Source organism: Mytilus californianus, unplaced genomic scaffold (assembly GCF_021869535.1).
Source record: "Mytilus californianus isolate M0D057914Y unplaced genomic scaffold, xbMytCali1.0.p SCAF_35, whole genome shotgun sequence".
Lineage (NCBI taxonomy): Eukaryota > Metazoa > Mollusca > Bivalvia > Mytilida > Mytilidae > Mytilus > Mytilus californianus.
Window position 1 is genome coordinate 453983 of NW_026262685.1, and position 18947 is coordinate 472929.

Below are 18947 nucleotides of genomic sequence, written 5' to 3' on the forward strand. Positions count from 1 at the left end.
ATGGATTAGGTTAATTATTAGAGTATTTGAAAAGAAGTAAGAGTGCCCTCTACAATTTCAAAAACAATCATGGACGACTTAAACAAACATTACCAAATCATTTCCTACCTTTGATATTCGATTAAAAAGCTATGGTCAGTGTAATAAAAAGAAAAACTAGTCCAAGAATTATTCAACTGGTGATGGTGCATCACTGATAATTAACTCATGGGCTTCACATTTGTGAATTAATATTTTGCTTGGTCACTTATTGAATATTTTTCTACATTTGATTGTTTGATTCATTATTTATTAAATCTTTTGTACTTTCAATGTTTGATATGACTTAGGCAAATCACCCTCATCATAAATGAAATGACAGTGTAAATACAGATCCAATTTATATAATTTTGCACTGTTATTACTTGAGCTTTCTTGTGCTTGCTTAATTATATGAGTTGTAGCATAATTTAAAGGCTGTATAGCTATATTAGAATTTAGTCTAGAATCTTTAGGCATACTTATATGGTTTTTGTGTAGTTGTGTATTCCACACATATTTATCCCTCAGTTAGTTCATATTAGTGATCATACAATGTACACATACATATATATATAAATAATAGATGTTTTCACAGTAAGTGAAAGAAATGGTAAAGTTTTAATTAAATTTTAATCCCATAAAAATTGACATCACAAATTCCGTATTAGAATGGTTAGTCATTGTAATGCTTGATCATTCAATGTATATTTTATTCATATTCAAACTTTTTACATTCTAAATGTATCAGAAAAATCCTATTACCTACAATGATTGATTAAAAAATACTGAATAGGGAGTAAATATGATTTCTATAATGCTCTGGTGACTTTCAGCTGAAATTACAAATGAAAAATGAGGTAGAGTATACTGGCTGCTTAAGGGCATACGATACAGTTTTGATCCCACAGTGAATATTCGACAAAAGTTTGCATACTAGATATTTTTCAACTAGTCAATTCAAATATGTAATAAGAAATATACCTTCATGTGCTACTGGAAATTTTGGTTTTTTGGACATTTCTATCCTTTGGAAAGACACACTTAGCTTTTTTGTTTAAAAAGATAAACGCAAGCAGATTTTTGTAAAAGCATCTGGAATATCTTCTCTACATAAGTGTGCTTTGAATTTTTGTAACAAATCTTTGGAAATTATTAATTTTTATCACATTTTCATGATTTTAGCCAAAGAACAGCATTTTTTGCTGTATATTTATCTAATTTTAAAAAATTGCATTGGTGATTTGTTCATAAAAATTGGCACAAAGAATCTTCATACATAATCAAGCCAAATGTCATTTTAAAAAGAGGGGTCCATGAACTCGTTTTCAAGTTAAATCAGTCAGAATGATAAAAATCAGTTGAAAATGCATCTTTTCCTGATTTGTCACAGTTTGACGTTGTGAAAAATAACATTTTACGTTAGCAACGTCATTACCTCCCCTGTAACTGTATTGTATACCCTTGAAATGATAACAGATGATTTGTCCTAATGACCTTCATTTGACCTTGAATGGCATGTAACATTATCTATAAATAGCTTGATAAAGTTCCATAAATACAACTGATTTTCAGATATTGAAGTTTAACCCTTATCAGTATGATTCTGTCTTCAATTCATATATGTTACTGCAGGAATGAAAACATTTTAGAGCTTTTAAAACCCTTACTTCATTTCAAAACTATATTTATCTTTCATCTCATCATCTTGAAATCATTTTACATTTAGTAGTAAGCTACTCTAGATGTCTGCTTTTTATATTTCTGTTACTTTAAGTTTCTGTCTTGTTTTCCTTGATAAAGATTTGACCTTTTTATCTGGTCTGTTGAAATGTAAAAATTCCATCCTAGATGAGTGAAATTTAATGAAAACAGCAATTATCAGGACTATTGATACAATACTTCAGGTTGTGAACTGGATTTTGATACATATTTGTAGCCATACTGTATGGGAGCGACACGGGATATTGGTACTAGCTGACGCGGAGATAGGTTGTAAAATGCCAGCTGCCATACATATCAATACATGAGTTCCTATACACTATGGAAACTTTTTCTTTGTGATTTACATAACTTTTAAAGACATTCTATGAAAATTATGGTCTTGTGTATTTATAGTGGGTCATAATTGAATGATAGGAAGAAGTATCTAATTTTTAGAAGCATTAAACCAGCTACTTTTCTTGTTTTGAATTAATCAGTGCTTCCTTTTTTTGGTACTAGATGGTATATTTTTGTCTCCAGATTTAAGTTATGTTGATGTCTAACATTCCTAAATGATTTGGAGACCAGGTCAATTCCCAAATTATAATACAAATCTGTAGACACAATTATGGTTGACTCAATTTTAACAGAATAACAACCCACTTAGATACCATGATGAGAATTATACTAGTCCAGACTTTTTTTGCTGTGCTTGAGGACATGAGCTTAATTTTAGTGTGTTATCGTTTTGTTGTAGTGATGTTAATTTAAACTTTTGCAATATATTACGAAAAATTCAAAGAGGCAAGACATATCTCTGTTTCAGCAGTTTATTTTTTTAAAAATGATGATAGTTTGTATTAGGACTATTTAAAGGAATGTAACATGAACTTTAACCTTGAAAGTTGTATGAAAAGCACATTAAAATACATCGTTAACATTGTATGACATTAATATATTGTACTTTTAGTTTTCATTTCAAAATTCATGAATTGCAGGTTTTCTTTAAATTAAAACAAAACAAATTTTCAGATCACAAATACTTTCTAAAAGATATGTTATTTAGGATTATGGCATTGTTTTTCAGACCATGCCAGTTGAAAAAAAACATGACTGACATTTTTTCTTTGTTTTTTTCCGCTGTTTTTATAAAAATAGACCAAACTGAATTCAAACAGACCATACATATATTTAAAGTGTCCATCTGGCTTTAAAAACAATATTGCAAAATGAATATATATTTGTCTCTGACATCCAAATGAATGAGTAATTTTAAAAACATAAATTGCTTTGAAATAAAGGGTAGATCTCGACTGTCAAGCTATCATTGCCTGCATCAACATTTTACTTTAAAACTATTTCTACTTTTGAATCACTTTATCTCCTTCAAATAATTCATTCAAATTCATTGAATTTCTGTTTCATTCTTATGGATTTTTATTATAATAAATTACAATTTAAACTTTAATGGTTGGTACATATAGAATTTTCATATGATATAGTGTTTTTCCTAGAATTTTTTTTATGGATGATGGTCATGAATTTCGAAGGAAAGGGGCACCACCATATTTCGACCTTCTAGGGAAAACACTGTAATAGACATTAGAGTTAACTGTATTACAAAAATACAGGAGAAAAATAAATATTTGGATTTTTAAAAATGATTAGATGTCAAATTTGCAATAACCTAAGTAATCATAATTGAAAAATTATCTAAGTTGAAAACATCTCATTTTTGTTTCTTTAGAAATGCTTTTAGCCATACTTCATACATAGATACATTAACTATATTTGCATTAAGCTATATACCCAAATCATAAATGCATAATATTCTGTTAGTATGAAATAACGTAAGTAAAGTATCTTGTATGGTAGAACATTTTAAGATGTGCAAAACAAACTGTATTAAAGGTTTTATGCACATACTGGTAGCATGAAGATTACTCTGAATACCTGTGAGTCTTCTGAAATATGAGGAGTAAAGAGTTTATTCAAAGTAAATTCTCAATTGAATGGATTTTTAACTTTTTAGCTTTCATAAGTTTCCCATTTTTCAGGCCATAACCACAACAAGAGAGGCCCCACGTACAGATGATGAGAATAGAGAGTTAACTGACCTAGCATTGAGAGGTTTACAACTCATGTCTGCTTGGACACAGCAAGTCATGGAACTGGTAGGTGGAACTATCTCACTTTTTAAAACCAATGTTACATTTTCAGACATGGTTAATTTCTATATTCTGGTACACAGCTGTTTCTCTATTTTGAGAATTTTCCTAACTATTAATACAATAATACCACACACAACCTAATAAATTAAATGAATTCTGATTATCTTGTGAAGTTAGGGACTCTTAATCTTCCTTTATATGGGTATATCATCCACTCATGACAACTATTTGTTTAAGTTGTGGATTCCAATTTTGGTTAAAATAATTCAATAAAAGATAATATTTACTAGTTTGAGTAGTTACAAAACCACAACAGTTGAAATTGCACTGATGAACATACTACAGTAAATCATCTGCAAAATTTTTAATATGACATTCTTCTCATGTTTTGTAAACAAATAGAGGATGGATAAATTAAAATTGCAATGTAAATTGTATTTTGAACAACTTTTGGTATAAAGATATTGACAAATATAATGCCTACCTATGTTAAAATGAGCATAGAGCATGGCACGAAAGAATAATTTCTTGATCATAAAAACAATAACAATCTGTATAATTATAGTATTCCTGGAAACTGTTACATCCTACAGATCAACATCAAAACAAAGATTGTCCACCTGAAGCTGAGGAATATGAAAGGGTATGTACATACACTTACTTACAGTTCTTATTAAATTTCATATTAAATACTCAATTGTATCCATCATGTCTAAATGTAAAAATTGTCATGCAAGTCTAGTGTCTGATGATACTGTGAAATGTGAACCAATTTCAAAAAGTGTTAATGTTTGAATTCCTTTTTGTCATCACACCATATATTTTAGTTTGCACATATATGGATTTTTTTAAGTTATAAATTTTTGTTATGGCTGCTACTGCAACATAATTTTTTTCAAAGTTTGCAGGATAAATAATAAATATTCTTTACCCTTTATCAAGAGCTTGATCTGTGAATACAAAATATATTTTAATGAGAGAATTTGAGAAAAATTTCAGTAAACAATGCATACTCATTGTTTTCCTTTTGAATTTATTTAAACTTGAAAGACTAGAATATCTTTCATTCTTGAAGCCTTGAATTGAATTGAATTGATGTGGGAATTTTTTGTGTTTAGTTCTAATAATCATTCAAACTTTTTTTTACAGTCAACCAGGTATAACTACTCCAGTGATGAGAAGTTTGCCATTATAGAAGTCATAGCTATGATCAAAGGTCTACAGTTACTGATGGCAAGGATGGAGTCCGTTTTTCTAGATGCCATACGACGTAACATCTACGCTGAAATTCAAAAGTTTGTACAAATCACAGTCAGAGAACCACTGAGGAAATCTGTCAGGAAGAAAAATGATGTTATTAAAGTGTAAGTTGTCATTAATATGGTCAGACATACAAACAGGAATACCTACAATGTTTATTGCCTTCACAATGACATTCCTGCCATAAGAAGCATTAAATCTGCAATTCACAGTTTCATAATTTAATTCATTGTAAATTATATTTTCAAGAGCAAACACCATACACTGTGATGGCTAACAACATCCGTAACAATAGAATTTCAACCAATGTTGTGATGTTATTTTCATTTTGTCGAATGAACATTGAAATTACCCATTATTCTTAAGATTCTTACACACCAAATTATACTAATTTTTATACGACCGCAAAAAAATTTTTGTGGTCGTATATTGGTATGACGTTGGCGTCGTCGTCGTCCGAAGACACATTAGTTTTCGCACTCTAACTTAAGTTTAAGGAAATGGATCTCAATGAAATTTTACCATAAGGTTCAATACCATAAAAGGAAGGTGGGGATTGATTTTGGGGGTTATGGTACCAACAGTAAAGGAATTAGGGGCCAAAAAGGGGCCAAAAATAAGCATTTTTGTAACTTCCAGACATAACTTGTGTGTATGGATCTCTCTGACATTGTACCACAAGGTTCCATATCACAAAGGGAAGGCTGGGATTGATTTTGGGGGTAATTGCCTCCAAATTTTAGGAATTAGGGGCCAAAAAGGGGCCAAAAACAAGCATTTTTCTAGTTTCATGACAATAACTTGTGTGTAAGTCTATGGATCTCTCTGACATTGTATCACAAGGTTCCATATCACAAAGGGAATGCTGGGATTGAGTTTGGGGGTAATTGCCTCCAAAATTTAGGAATAAGGGGCCAAAAAGGCAAAAAACAAGCATTTTTCTAGTTTCATGACAATAACTTGTGTGTAAGTGTATGGGTCTTTATGAAATTGTACTACAAGGTTCCATATCACAAAGGGAAAGCTGGAATTGAGTTTGGGGGTAATTGCCCAAAAATTTAAGGAATGGGGGGCCAAAAAGGGGCCAAAAATAAGCATTTTTCTAGTTTCCAGACAATAACTTGTGTTCAAGTGTATGGATCTCTCTGAAATTGTACTGCAAGGTACCATACCACAAAGGGAAGGCTGGGATTGATTTTGGGGGTAATTCCCTCCAAATTTTAGTAATTAGGGGCCTTAAAAGGGCAAAAAACAAGCATTTTTCTAGTTTCAGGACAATAACTTGTGTGTAAGTCTATGGATCTTTATGAAATTGTACTGCAAGGTTCCATATAACAAAGGGAAAGTTGGGTTTGAGTTTGGGGGTAATTGCCCTAAATGTTTAGGAATTTGGGGCCAAAAAGGGGCCAAAAAACAAGCATTTTTCTAGTTTCCAGACAATAACTTGTGTTCAAGTGTATGGATCTCTCTGAAATTGTACTGCAAGGTACCATACCACAAAGGGAAGGCTGGGATTGAGTTTGGGGGTGATGAATCATAAGGGGGTTCAAAAAATTTGGGGGGGATTTTTTTTTCCTTTTTTCCTTTAAAATTTTCCATTTTAAATTGGTTATTTCTGATTTATATATAAAAGCAAATAATAATGATATGGTTTGAATAGGTAAATTAAAATTTATTAAGTTCTTAGACCACATTCATTCTGTGTCAGAAACCTATGCTGTGTCAAATATTTAATTACACTCCAAATTCAGTGCCAGTGATATTGTTGTCTTTTTTCAAAACTACCTCTACCGTTTTTTATTGGGAAAAATGCATATTTTTTATTGAAATTGGGAAATTTGTATATTTTATTCTAAACACATTTCCGATTTTTTGCAGACCTTTGCAGTCTTTTTTGCACTGTTTTTTCATGTATATTTTGGTTGTCAGACATTTTCAACCCGAAAGGTACTTTTCTAAGAGGGGAAAGAAACAAAAGCAATGATGGTACTTAATGCATTGAAAACCACATGTGTTACAAACACCATGATGATTCTGATCAGAAAACCGGATCTCAAAAGTGCTTTCTAATATCAAAATAATAACATGAATACGATATTTACAATCATTACTACCAATGCCATCACTATTTGGGGAAAATGTAAAACTTTTTGGGAGGAATTTTAAGCCATTTTTTTTAGTAATTGGGAATTTTCTCTAGGGGAAAAAGCCGAATTTCGGCTGTAATTTGAGGCAAACAATATCACTGGTATCAAGCTTGAATGTTGTGTCCATACTTGCCCCAACTGTTCAGGCAGGGTTCGACCTCTGCGGTCGTATCAAGCTGAGCCCCAGCGGAGCATTTTATTAATATTTTTTTCCAGATATTCATGTAGAATTTCACTTATAAATTCTTATTTTTGATATTCATGCAATAGAAATTGTGGATATATGTTAAATATATAAGAAAAGGTTTGGTGTTGTGAAAAGAAATTACATTAATTGATAGTCATTTAGCTAATATCCAATTACAAGGTGTTTACTGCATAAAGTTAGGTCGCTCTATGACCATTCATATCCTAATCCTCATTGATATATTAAATGAATGTTGAGATTTGATCACTAAGAAACACTTATGTTGATTGGTTGTATACTTGCCTTTTTAGCATCATCCTCGCTGTAAGAGACACTTGTGCTGATTGGTTAAGAGGAGTTGAACCCCATGATGACCCTGCCATGAAAGGAAAGAAAGAAGATGAAGGCTTTAACATTAAAGTTCCAAGCAGAAATGTTGGTCCATCCTCTACACAGGTAAAATATTATAATATGAGGACAAATAAACGAAGAAGTATATTCTTACTCAAAGTATCACAGTAGACCAAATAGAAATATTTTTTTAGGTTTGAGAATTTGGATATTGACAGCTTTTTAGGACCACAATTGTTTTGTTATACTGAACTAACAGTAGAAGCGTTTTGAACAATTGAAAATACCTGTTCTAGAAGCACATGCCTTACTGGCATAACAGATTATCAAATCACTTTATTATTTTGTGTTTTAGCATGCCTCCTATGTACAACAAAGATAGACTCTTTTGGGAAAAGGTATTGATGGCCCTGAATCGACTATTTGTGAAGACCAACTTCTGAACTAAAAGAATTTTTTTATCCTTGTTTCCTCATCACTTGTGTATTAATTGAGAAGCTCAAAAGGTTTTTCACTGGTGAATGAAAGGTTTAATTTTAGGGTAATTCCTCATTCCTTGCATTTAAAGTAAAATGAACTCCCATTATTTCATGCCATGTGATGTTTCACCCAGTAGAATTGTTTATTTTATATGTAAGGTAAAACAATAGAAATGAATACAGCTGTATATATTCTAAAAATTGTTGGAAATGTTCTGTATGCATATTTGAGAAACGTGTTAGAAAGATTAGTCAATTGCCAGGGAAGATCTGTCTGTTTGAATTTTTTGTGAATTGTAAATACATGTAGGTGATGCCTTTCTGGCACTCAGTATATATCTGGTAAACCACTTTCCTTTTTAGTTATATATGGTGCGTACCATGTTAGAGTCATTGATTGCTGATAAAAGTGGAGGAAAGAAGACTTTAAGGAAGGAGATTGATATCAACCATTTACAGATCATTGATAACTTCCATAAACAGTCATTCTTCTGGAATTATATACTCAATTTTAATGGTTAGTAGTTTTTTTAATCCCCTTCAGAATAACAAACTGAATTTTAAAAGTGAATGACATTTTAATAGCTAGCCCCCACCCCCACCTACTTATAAAATTTACATACTGAATTTCGATGGTTAGAAAAGCTTGGCTCTCCTACAGAATAACATACTGAATTTTAACTGCAATAGAAATGTAATCTACAACACATAGTGTAAATATTTGCATACTTCTTTTCTTTTCCATTTGTCAGTGGAAAAAAATCTTTTATAGCTACATTTGATAAGTATTTAATATGTTTTCCCTCACAATTTTATATTTCTGTAACCAGATGCTTGAATGTCAATTGAAACTGGTATCAATTGTACAAGGAACATTATTGACAGACAACATAAAAGTTTTATTAAATCATTTTGTGAATTTCAATGTGATGTCATTTTTATAAAATCTATGTAGAAAACCAATGGTTGTTTAAGAAGCTTCCAATTTAATAAGATTAGCTGAGCTTATGATTCTATTGTTAGATAAATGTTAAATATTTTGCTTTAAATTTTCCTAGCTTTCAGTTTTTTTTAAATTCCTTTATTTTTGTATTTTCAGAATCTCTACACAACTGCTGTGATTTATCTCAGTTATGGTACAGAGAATTCTTCTTAGAAATGACAATGGGCAGGAGGATTCAGGTATGTCCTGTTACCAACCATTTTTTTTACAATGCACATGTACAAATGTACTTATAAGATGTTGTATGGTTGCCAATGAGACAACTCTCCACCAGAGAGACCAAATGACGTAGAAACTTTTGTAAATTGCATATATACTGTGGATTCATTATTATTCGTTGGATACCAATTTTCGTGGGTACAGGTGAACCACGAATTCAAATGTTCAACAAATTACAAATTTTCTATAGGCTTTGTATACAGAGATTGGCAAATCCACGAAATCAAATATCCACGAAAATGCAAGTTTTCCTCAATCCACGAAAATTGATAACCACGAAAATAAATGAATCCACAGTATAAATGTATTATAAATGAATATTATTCACTGAAGTCCTGCTTCTATTATATCAGAGTGAGCTGTAATATTCAGTCACCAATCCACATTTCATTAATGTAATCTGTTAACAGTCTGTGCACATATGTACACTGAATATATATTAACAATGTAAACCAAAACATATTTAATTTTCCTGAACTTTTTTTAGAGAATACTACTTTTTTATTTGTATTATTTTAAAGTAAGGTAACAAGATGACATTCTGTATAAATAATAACTGTTTGTTGTAGTTTCCAATAGAAATGTCAATGCCATGGATTTTAACAGACCACATACTGGAGACAAAGGAACCTTCAATGATGGAGTGAGTACATAAGTTTTATGTTTTAGATCAGAATCTTAACAAAGTTAAACTGATCACTTCATATTTATAGAACATTTTATACTTTTTTTTTCTTTCGATTTAGAGTTTTGTACAAGGTTTTTTTTCAATGAGTGAAGTAGTAAAAGCAGTACCGGTATTTAAATTGTATGTATCTGATGTAAAAAAAATTGTCATTCATATGTAAATTACTGATATATTGTAAATATATTCATCCATCCTTCCATTAATACCAATGTAAAAGTTTTTGAAAATCATTGTCATTACTTGTACGAGATTACATGTTTGTTATGAATAATTTTTAATAATAAATATGGTGGCAGTAAAACTACCCCTACTGCTGCCTTTAAAGTTGGATATTTTTATATTCAAGACTCTGTAAATCTTTATATTTGACCAGATTCAGATTATTTTGTGTTATTTGATTATATCTTAGATTGGTATAATGACTGTGCTAAAAATTACAACTAGGTTATGTTTGGTAAACAACTTTTCTCTTCGTACATATTTTGTATGTTAGAAACATTATATATCCCCTATATCTTTGTAAGTACATTACTAAACTGCATCATTAGCTATATTATAACACCAGTTCCTCTAGATATTTTGTTGTATTTTAGATATATCCTGTACCCTCTAGATCTGTACAATGACAGTGCTAACTATGCCTTGACTATGTTCCGACAGCAGTTCCTCTATGATGAAGTGGAGGCAGAGGTAAGCCAAATACAGCCAGTTTGCTACTAAATAATAACTAATGTCCATGGACTGTTGATCATAGCACAATATTTTTTCCTTAACTGAAGTATCCCTTGGTATCATGCTTCTAAGCAGATTTTCATGTTTCAAGAAATGTTTATGTAACTGTTGATTTGGATTTTATCTTAGCTTTCTGGTCCAACCGTTGTCAAATATTTAGAAAACACAGCATGTATATGAAGGACTCTGAGGTGCGATGGGGACTCTGAAGTGCATTGTCATGCTGAAGTACAATGGTGTTTGTTGAAGTTTGATGATTCTTTCGCTGATGTGTGATGGCTAGTTTAAAATCTAAGATAATTACTACAAATTTAAAGAATGCTGCACTCTCTATCATAGGTAAAATATATAAGGCTAAATTTCCCCCTCTGTTGCATAATCTCCTTTTCTATTAGTGTTAAAGGTTTATAAGCCCCTTATTAACTTGTTTCAGCGTGGAGTATGCATGAAATACTTGTGATTTGAATTTGAACATCAGACATTAATTAATCGATTGATCTTCAGAAATAAAAAAGTTGTATTTCCAATGTCGTTTTGTCTTGTAACATAAACATAGTGTTTGAGATGGGGATATGTGATGGGACCATACAAGAGCAGCTATAACTAGAGAGATTTCTTGTTCCTGTATGACTGGAAATGCAGTGACTATATGTCATGACTGTTTTGAATTAAACGGTTTATGCTCTCAATAATTTACTTAAATATACGAAAAGCTGCTTCTTACAAACAAATTGACTTCTACATCATTTACATCGATATGTACTGTGAACATTGACAATAAAGTTTATGTAATCCATCACACTTCAGAGTTACCACCAATGCACTTCAGCGTAGCTATCAACAAGATAACGTCACAATGCCACCATCGCACTTCAGTGTAATCTGTATATAAGTAATTATGTTACTTTCCGATTTTTATAAAGCTCAAGTTCAAATGTTTTTGTTAATTTTTAACAAATGAATAATAGTTTAATCAGATAATTAATATTTCTGATATGTTTCTTTGACAGGTAAATTTATGTTTTGACCAGTTTGTATACAAACTCAGTGACCAGATATTTGCTTACTACAAACATCTTGCTGGCAGGTATGTTGATTAACTATTATTGGGAGTGTTCTCCTATGTTTTAATGTTATTTTTTGTGTTTTAATACAAGCAGGTAAGAACGAGTTTGTATAGTGTGATGAATAAATAGGTGATGTAAAAATTACCTGAGACCCTCTAGTTAACATAGCTGGACTATGGAAAAACATAAAGGGTCTAAAAAGGTTGATGATAACATAAGTGAGGAAAAGGTTACCAGAGAAAAGTTTTATGAAAATGAGCTGAACCATGAAAATAGATAAAAGGTCTAAAATGTTTACTTGGTTAACAGTGATGTAAACATTTGTCTTTGAGGTAGACTACATCCAATTACCAATCAAGACACCAGTTTCTTGACTTGAAATGAAAATACTAAAAGAATAAATAGAATGATGCAGTTTCACAATTTGTTTTTCTCCTGTAACTTGAGCATTATATATTTGATATGTGATGTACAGCAGAATGAGGCAATTATTGTATTTTTGTCTCACCTTGACGGAGTCAAAAAGGGAGACATAGGTATGCTGTTTCTGGCGTCGGCATCTGCGGCGGCGACGGCGGCGTCAACGATGTATTAGTTTGTGATTAGGTCTAGTTCATAGTGAACCACTAGTGGTAGGTCAATGATATTTGGTATGCAGTTGTATTAGCATTGGCACATCTCATTACCATGGAGATTATTTGGCCCCGCCCCCTCAGTCAAGGTCTATTGACTTTGAAACTTTGCTTAGTTTACATGTATTAGTTTGTGATTAGGTCAGTTTATGGGGAACCACTAGTGGTAAGTCAATGATATTTGGTATGCAGTTGTATTAGCATTGGCACATCTCGTTACCATGGAGATTATTTGGCCCCGCCCCCTCAGTCAAGGTCTATTGACTTTGAAACTTTGCTTAGTTTACATGTATTAGTTTGTGATTAGGTCAGTTTATGGGGAACCACTAGTGGTAGGTCAATGATATTTGGTATGCAGTTGTATAAGCATTGGCACATCTCATTACCATGGAGATTAGTTAGCCCTGCCCCCTCAGTCAAGGTCTATTGACTTTGAAATTTTGCTTAGTTTACATGTATTAGTTTGTAATTAGGTCAGTTTATGGGGAACCACTAGTGGTAGGTCAATGATATTTGGTATGCAGTTGTATAAGCATTGGCATATCTCATTTCCATGGAGATTATATGGCCCCGCCCCCTCATTCATGGTCTATTGACTTTGAAACTTTTGCTTAGTTTTCATGTATTAGTTTGTGATTAGGTCAGTTTAAGGGTAACTGTTAGTTGTAGGTCAATGATAATTGGTATGCAGTTGTATAAGCATTAGCACATCTCATTTCCATGGAGAATATTTGGTCCTTACCCCTCAGTCATGGTCTATTGACTTTGAAACATTTGCTTAGTTTACATGTATTGGTTTGTGATTAGGTCAGTTCAAGATGAACCACTAATGTTAAGTCAATGATATTCGGTATGCAAATGTATTGGCATTTGCAAGTTTCATTTCCATTGAGATTTTATAACCCCACCCCCTAATTATGGTTCATTGACTTTGAAACTTTTACATAGTTTACAAGTTAATGTTTGTGTTTAGGTTTGTTTAAAGGGAACGACTTATGAAAAGTCAATGGTATTTGGTTTGCAGTTGTATTAGCATTGGCACATCTCATTTCCATGGAGATTGTTTAGCCCTGTACCTTCAGTCATGGTTCATTGACTTTGAATATTTGCATAACTTACATGTTAAAGTATTGCCATTTTAATTTCAACATTTGCATTATCAAAATAACAAATAGCGAGACATATCTCTGTGTTAACAGTTTATGTTAATTTATTTCCCTTTGTTTCAACATTATGTTGGACAAGAGATTTAGAGTAGAGTAAGTCCTTTGTTGTATTTTTGAGTTATTTCCCTTTGTTTCAACATTATGTTGGACAAGAGATTTAGAGTAGAACAAGTCCTTTGTTGTATTTTTTAGTTATTTTCCTTTGTTTCAGCATTATGTTGGACAAGAGATTTAGAGCCGAGTGTGTCAGTCAGAATGTGAAGATCAATTATCCTGTAGCTAACAGATATGAGACATTACTCAAACAGAGACATGTCCAGGTAATTATATATACATTGTTAGTCTTTTCCTTTTTAAATGATAACAAGATCATTTGGCTTTTTTGAAGAAAAAAATTCTTAAAATATGCATGTCTTTTGATTTGGAAAAGGTAAATTATTTCCAAAATAAATGTAACATTACCTTTATTCTGTTTATTTCAGATTTTAGGAAGATCCATTGATCTGAACAAGTTGATAGGACAGAGGGTGAATGCCTCCCTTCAGAAAGCTTTGGATGTGGCCATATCCAGGTTTGAGGCAGGGGACATTACTGGCATTGCTGTTAGTATATATAAATGAATTTACATGTTGTTTTTCCTATAAGTTTAAGAATAAAGATTTGTCTTAAAATTTCACCATTTACATTTCCTGCAATTTGGGATTATTCTATAAGAGGACAGTAAAGAGAAACATCTTGCACTGAGTAATAATGATATTATGTAAATTATTAATGTAAACTAGAATGTGTTGTATTGGTACAGGAACAATACATATATTCATACACAAATTAGTTGGATTTAATTTGGCTTGGCTTTTGTGTTTTAGGAGCTTGAGGGATTAGTTGAGTGCAATAGACTGACACACAAGTTGATGAGGAAATATTTAACCTTGAATGACTTTGATGCCATGATGAGAGAAGCTAACCATAATGTTTCAGCACCATATGGGAGAATAACTTTACATGTGTTCTGGGAATTGAATTATGATTTCCTACCAAACTACTGTTATAATGCTGCTACTTCAAGGTAACTACTGGAAATGTTTTATCTGTGAGTTCCAATTAAAAATATATTAATTTAGCTAAATAAATATTTTCAAAATGTACTGTCAGATTTTTAAGTGGCAAGTATGAACCTTTGAATTAGTAGATTCTCAAGAAGAAAAGTATTGACAAATGTTGTTCTTACGTGTTTTATTAATAGACAACAAGTATTTGTTATATTTTACATTTTAGGTTTGTGAAAACCAAGTTACCATTTGCTCCAGCCAGTCAGAGAGAAAAACCACCAAATCCATCTCCATTTTATATATGGGGAACAAAGGTAATATATACTGTAAAGTGTGAAATTTTCTCAAGGGGTTTATTTTTCCCTAATTTCATGTTCAAGATAAAATCTGGGAAATATTCCCTTTAGTTAATTTGATCTTTAAGAAAAATGAGTCTCATGATCAGGAGACAAAAGCAAAAATAAAACATCATGAACAGATTTGGTCTTTGAGAATGCAAAATTTAATTTCTCTGTAAAATAAACCATTTTACAGTACGTGTATATGGTGTCATCATGTCTGACAGTATTTTGTTACTTTTAAACATATTTTTTAACAAAACAAGAAAAATTAGGATTGATAAGAAAGACACAAGTTTTGAACTAACTGGGTCTTCTACAGTTCAAAATATTGATCAATACATTAGACAATATATGACATAGTATACTTGACACAGAGATATAGAATCTTTCAAAAGTAAGAGCAAATGCCACAACATAGCAAAACTCGCCTGTGATGTGATGTGAGGAAGTTAGCTGTCATCAGAAGATAAGTCTTAAAGGGAGAACATTTAAAAACAAATCCCTTAGTTGAAATTGTATAATTTTGTTCTGCTCTATAACAAGCAGTTGAAGTAACAGTCAACATCAGAACATCAAACACCAAACTAGTGTTGGAAGCCTGTATATTGTATTGTAGATGTCATTTGGTTATTCTTGTCATTGGGTTTCTGTCTAATTGATATATAGGTCACATCTCTTTTTATTTTATAATGTATGAATGATCACTAACCAATTTTTATTATGCTGTTATTTTATTGCAGGCGTTAACCAGTTCTTACAGTGCAATATACAGCTTGTACAATGGTTTTGTTGGACCACAACATTTCCGATCCATGTGCAGGCTTCTAGGATATCAAGGAATAGCTGTGGTGATAGAGGAACTACTCAAAATTGTCAAAGCATTGGTAGGTAGAGCAGGGTCATTAAGTCAATGAAGGGTGGTAATGTGAATCTGTTGTATGTCATTAATCTTATAGTATGGACTCTGAAGGAAACATATGTCTGTAGTTGACTGTCGTGTCAAGATAGTATCAATTTATTTCTGTTCCTAAGGTCAGGATCCAGAGTTCCAGTATGCAAGAATGTGCAAGATTTCTGATTTAAAGCTTGTATCTTTACAATATGTTAATTTTAATAGAATAGATTACATAAAAAAGGTTGTGTTATTATTGTGGTGTTGGCATTGAATATATATTGATGATACCATGTAACCATTGCAACAATACTATATAATAAATTATAGATATTCAGTGTTGTGCTTTTTGCAATTATATAATACAAGTATGAAATGAAAATATGTGTTTATTTTATCCTAATAATTGTATTAGAACCTTATTTCGTCAAAATAATTTGCTTTCCTTATTTGATATCTTACTATATGATTTTGAATATAAAGTTAGAGTTATCTTTCTTACTTTAGAGTATTACTTCCATTTGAATACATGTATTATACAAACATTCATATTTGATTTTTTTTTCTCGAGAAATTAGAAATTATTGAATCAGTGGTTTGTCATAAATGACCTTCTTCATAATTATACTTTTACATTCAAATATGTTATAGAATTTGGAGTACCAAATGATAACAGTTTGATGAAAAAAGAGATTTATTTGAAATTTTCATGTTGTGTTTTTTCTTTTTCAGTTGAAGGGAACATTGAGGGAATATACAGAGACTTTATTTAAAGCTATGCCTCAAGTTTGTCGTCTACTTAGATATGACTATGGGTCACCTGGTAGGTCAACTTTTATAAACAATTTTCAACATAAAATGAGCTGAAACTGTTGAAGTTATTGGAATGTGAATTTTTTTGAAAGGGTCAGTTTGACTGATTGTCTTAATATGGCATCTATTCTTTATGAACATTTGTCGATTTTACTTTTTGCTAATTGGGCCATCTGTAAACCCTTGCATCTGTATAGGAACTACTGTTGCAACCTGTGCTGAACAGTGGCTACCTGCATGTATAGATCAACAAAAAGAAAAAATCTGATAGACAAAAGAATACCCTTCTCCATCAATAAACACAGGCCATATACAAACAGAGAATAAATAAACTTGCCAGGGGCAAAACAATATGACTCAAAGATTCTAGATACAACCATATCTTTATTCAGAACATACCATCAATTAAACATAAAATTAGTTCAATGTAAACAACATAAATCCTTCACAAAATGATGTCTTGATAGAGATACAGTCCACAAATATTTCAGAAATGTAAGAAAAGTGTCATCCGATTTTGGAAAAAATTAATTTAAACATAGACTATTTATTTTGAATTTTGATGTCATTCTTGAAGTACCTGAATTTAATATTTCATAACGAAAAATTATCAATAATTTTATCCTTTAGAAAGTGTCAAGAATGCAGAAAAATGTCAATCTAAAATAAATAATATCTGAAATCTTATTAAGTGTTGTGTCAAGTTTATTCTTTCATTCCAAGAACTTGTCAATTATAATTGTTGATACATGTAAATGGTAAAAAAATCATTTTACAGATTTCCTGTGTTTCTTTCTAGATTTCAGGGATTGCTTTCATTTAATTGTATCACGGTAGAGATATTAAGGTGACAAAATGACACTTTTATAGAAGATAAAACATAAAGATAGGTTTCAATTGACACAATTTGAGCCAGAGCTACTTCCCTTTTGTTGCCATGTTGGAGGTCTAAGTGTGCAAATTCCTTCATAAATCAGCCAAATTCAACTTATATAATGACCGCTAGACTTTAGAAAATGGGTTTTCTGAACAATTTTTATTTCTTTTTGCTTGCTTAATTCATCACTACAATCTAGTAATGATCTCTTATCAGACTTTTGTGTATTAGTCAAATAAGAAAATCTACTGTTAAGCCCTCCAAAATGGTGCAAAGGGAAATTACTCAAATTTAAATTATTTCCTTTTGCAACCTTTTTATATTTTATTGTTCATTTCTTTTATTTCAGGTGTGATGGGATACTATCAGGCACAGTTAAATGACATGATACAGTACCCAGATCTGAGGACAGAAGTTTTTCAAAGTTTTAGAGAAGTTGGCAACAGTGTTCTGTTCTTCATGTTAATAGAACAAGCTTTGGTAAGTAAATCATTTATGTTACCTGTTAGATCATTACATTAAAAAATGTATAACTTTCCACTATGTGGTAGTGACACCTATCTTTACCTTTGTATGTCCTTTTGTTATTCATTCTATTAAGAATGCAACATTTGTCTGGACGTTCAATTGTGATCAACCTGACAAATACTACCCATTAGAATCAAGTTTGGATTCCATTCCAGTTGATAAACTCCTGGCTGAATTGCTCTTTGGTATAAAAAATTTCCTGAAAACTATATGTCCAAACTTGTTTGCATTAGTGCAATGTTTGCTATGTTATTCAATACTTATTGGTTTTTTTTTGTTCAAGCTTCAACTTAATTGTTAATAATTACAGTTCCTGGAGTAGAAATTACTTATAAGAACCTAGAAATGAGCTTAATGAAGTAGATTTTTATGCCCCCGCAGAAGCGGAAGGGGCATTAAGTTTTACCCTTGCCCATCTATACGTACATACGTACGTCCGTACGTCCCAAAATTGGTTTCCGTTCTTTAACTTTAGTTTGCCTCAACCAAATGTTATGAAACTTATACACAATGCTTATTACCACAAAACACATATCAAGCTTGAATTTTGGTGTGGTCACTTTTATCGTTCTAGAGTTATGCCCCTTTACAAATGGAAAAATTGCTGAAATATTCGTTTCTGT

General features: G+C 31.5%; 1 protein-coding gene across 11 annotated transcripts in view; it reads left to right on the plus strand.

The window, feature by feature from the left end:
• Positions 1–18947, plus strand: part of LOC127736671 (cytoplasmic FMR1-interacting protein-like) — a 53991-nt gene that overhangs the window by 15957 nt on the left and 19087 nt on the right. For 9 of the 11 annotated variants that reach the window (XM_052247232.1, XM_052247233.1, XM_052247236.1 and 6 more), the window contains 17 exons: positions 855–878; positions 3780–3896; positions 4459–4536; positions 5043–5257; positions 7799–7943; positions 8681–8834; positions 9417–9499; positions 10109–10182; positions 10821–10917; positions 11970–12046; positions 14036–14144; positions 14307–14426; positions 14691–14890; positions 15100–15187; positions 15955–16098; positions 16839–16929; positions 18146–18276. In XM_052247232.1, coding sequence (XP_052103192.1) covers positions 855–878; positions 3780–3896; positions 4459–4536; positions 5043–5257; positions 7799–7943; positions 8681–8834; positions 9417–9499; positions 10109–10182; positions 10821–10917; positions 11970–12046; positions 14036–14144; positions 14307–14426; positions 14691–14890; positions 15100–15187; positions 15955–16098; positions 16839–16929; positions 18146–18276 — 1947 coding nt within the window. The remainder of the gene's footprint in view (positions 1–854; positions 879–3779; positions 3897–4458; positions 4537–5042; positions 5258–7798; positions 7944–8680; positions 8835–9416; positions 9500–10108; positions 10183–10820; positions 10918–11969; positions 12047–14035; positions 14145–14306; positions 14427–14690; positions 14891–15099; positions 15188–15954; positions 16099–16838; positions 16930–18145; positions 18277–18947) is intronic. The other 2 variants (XM_052247234.1, XM_052247235.1) reach the window with 1 other exon arrangement.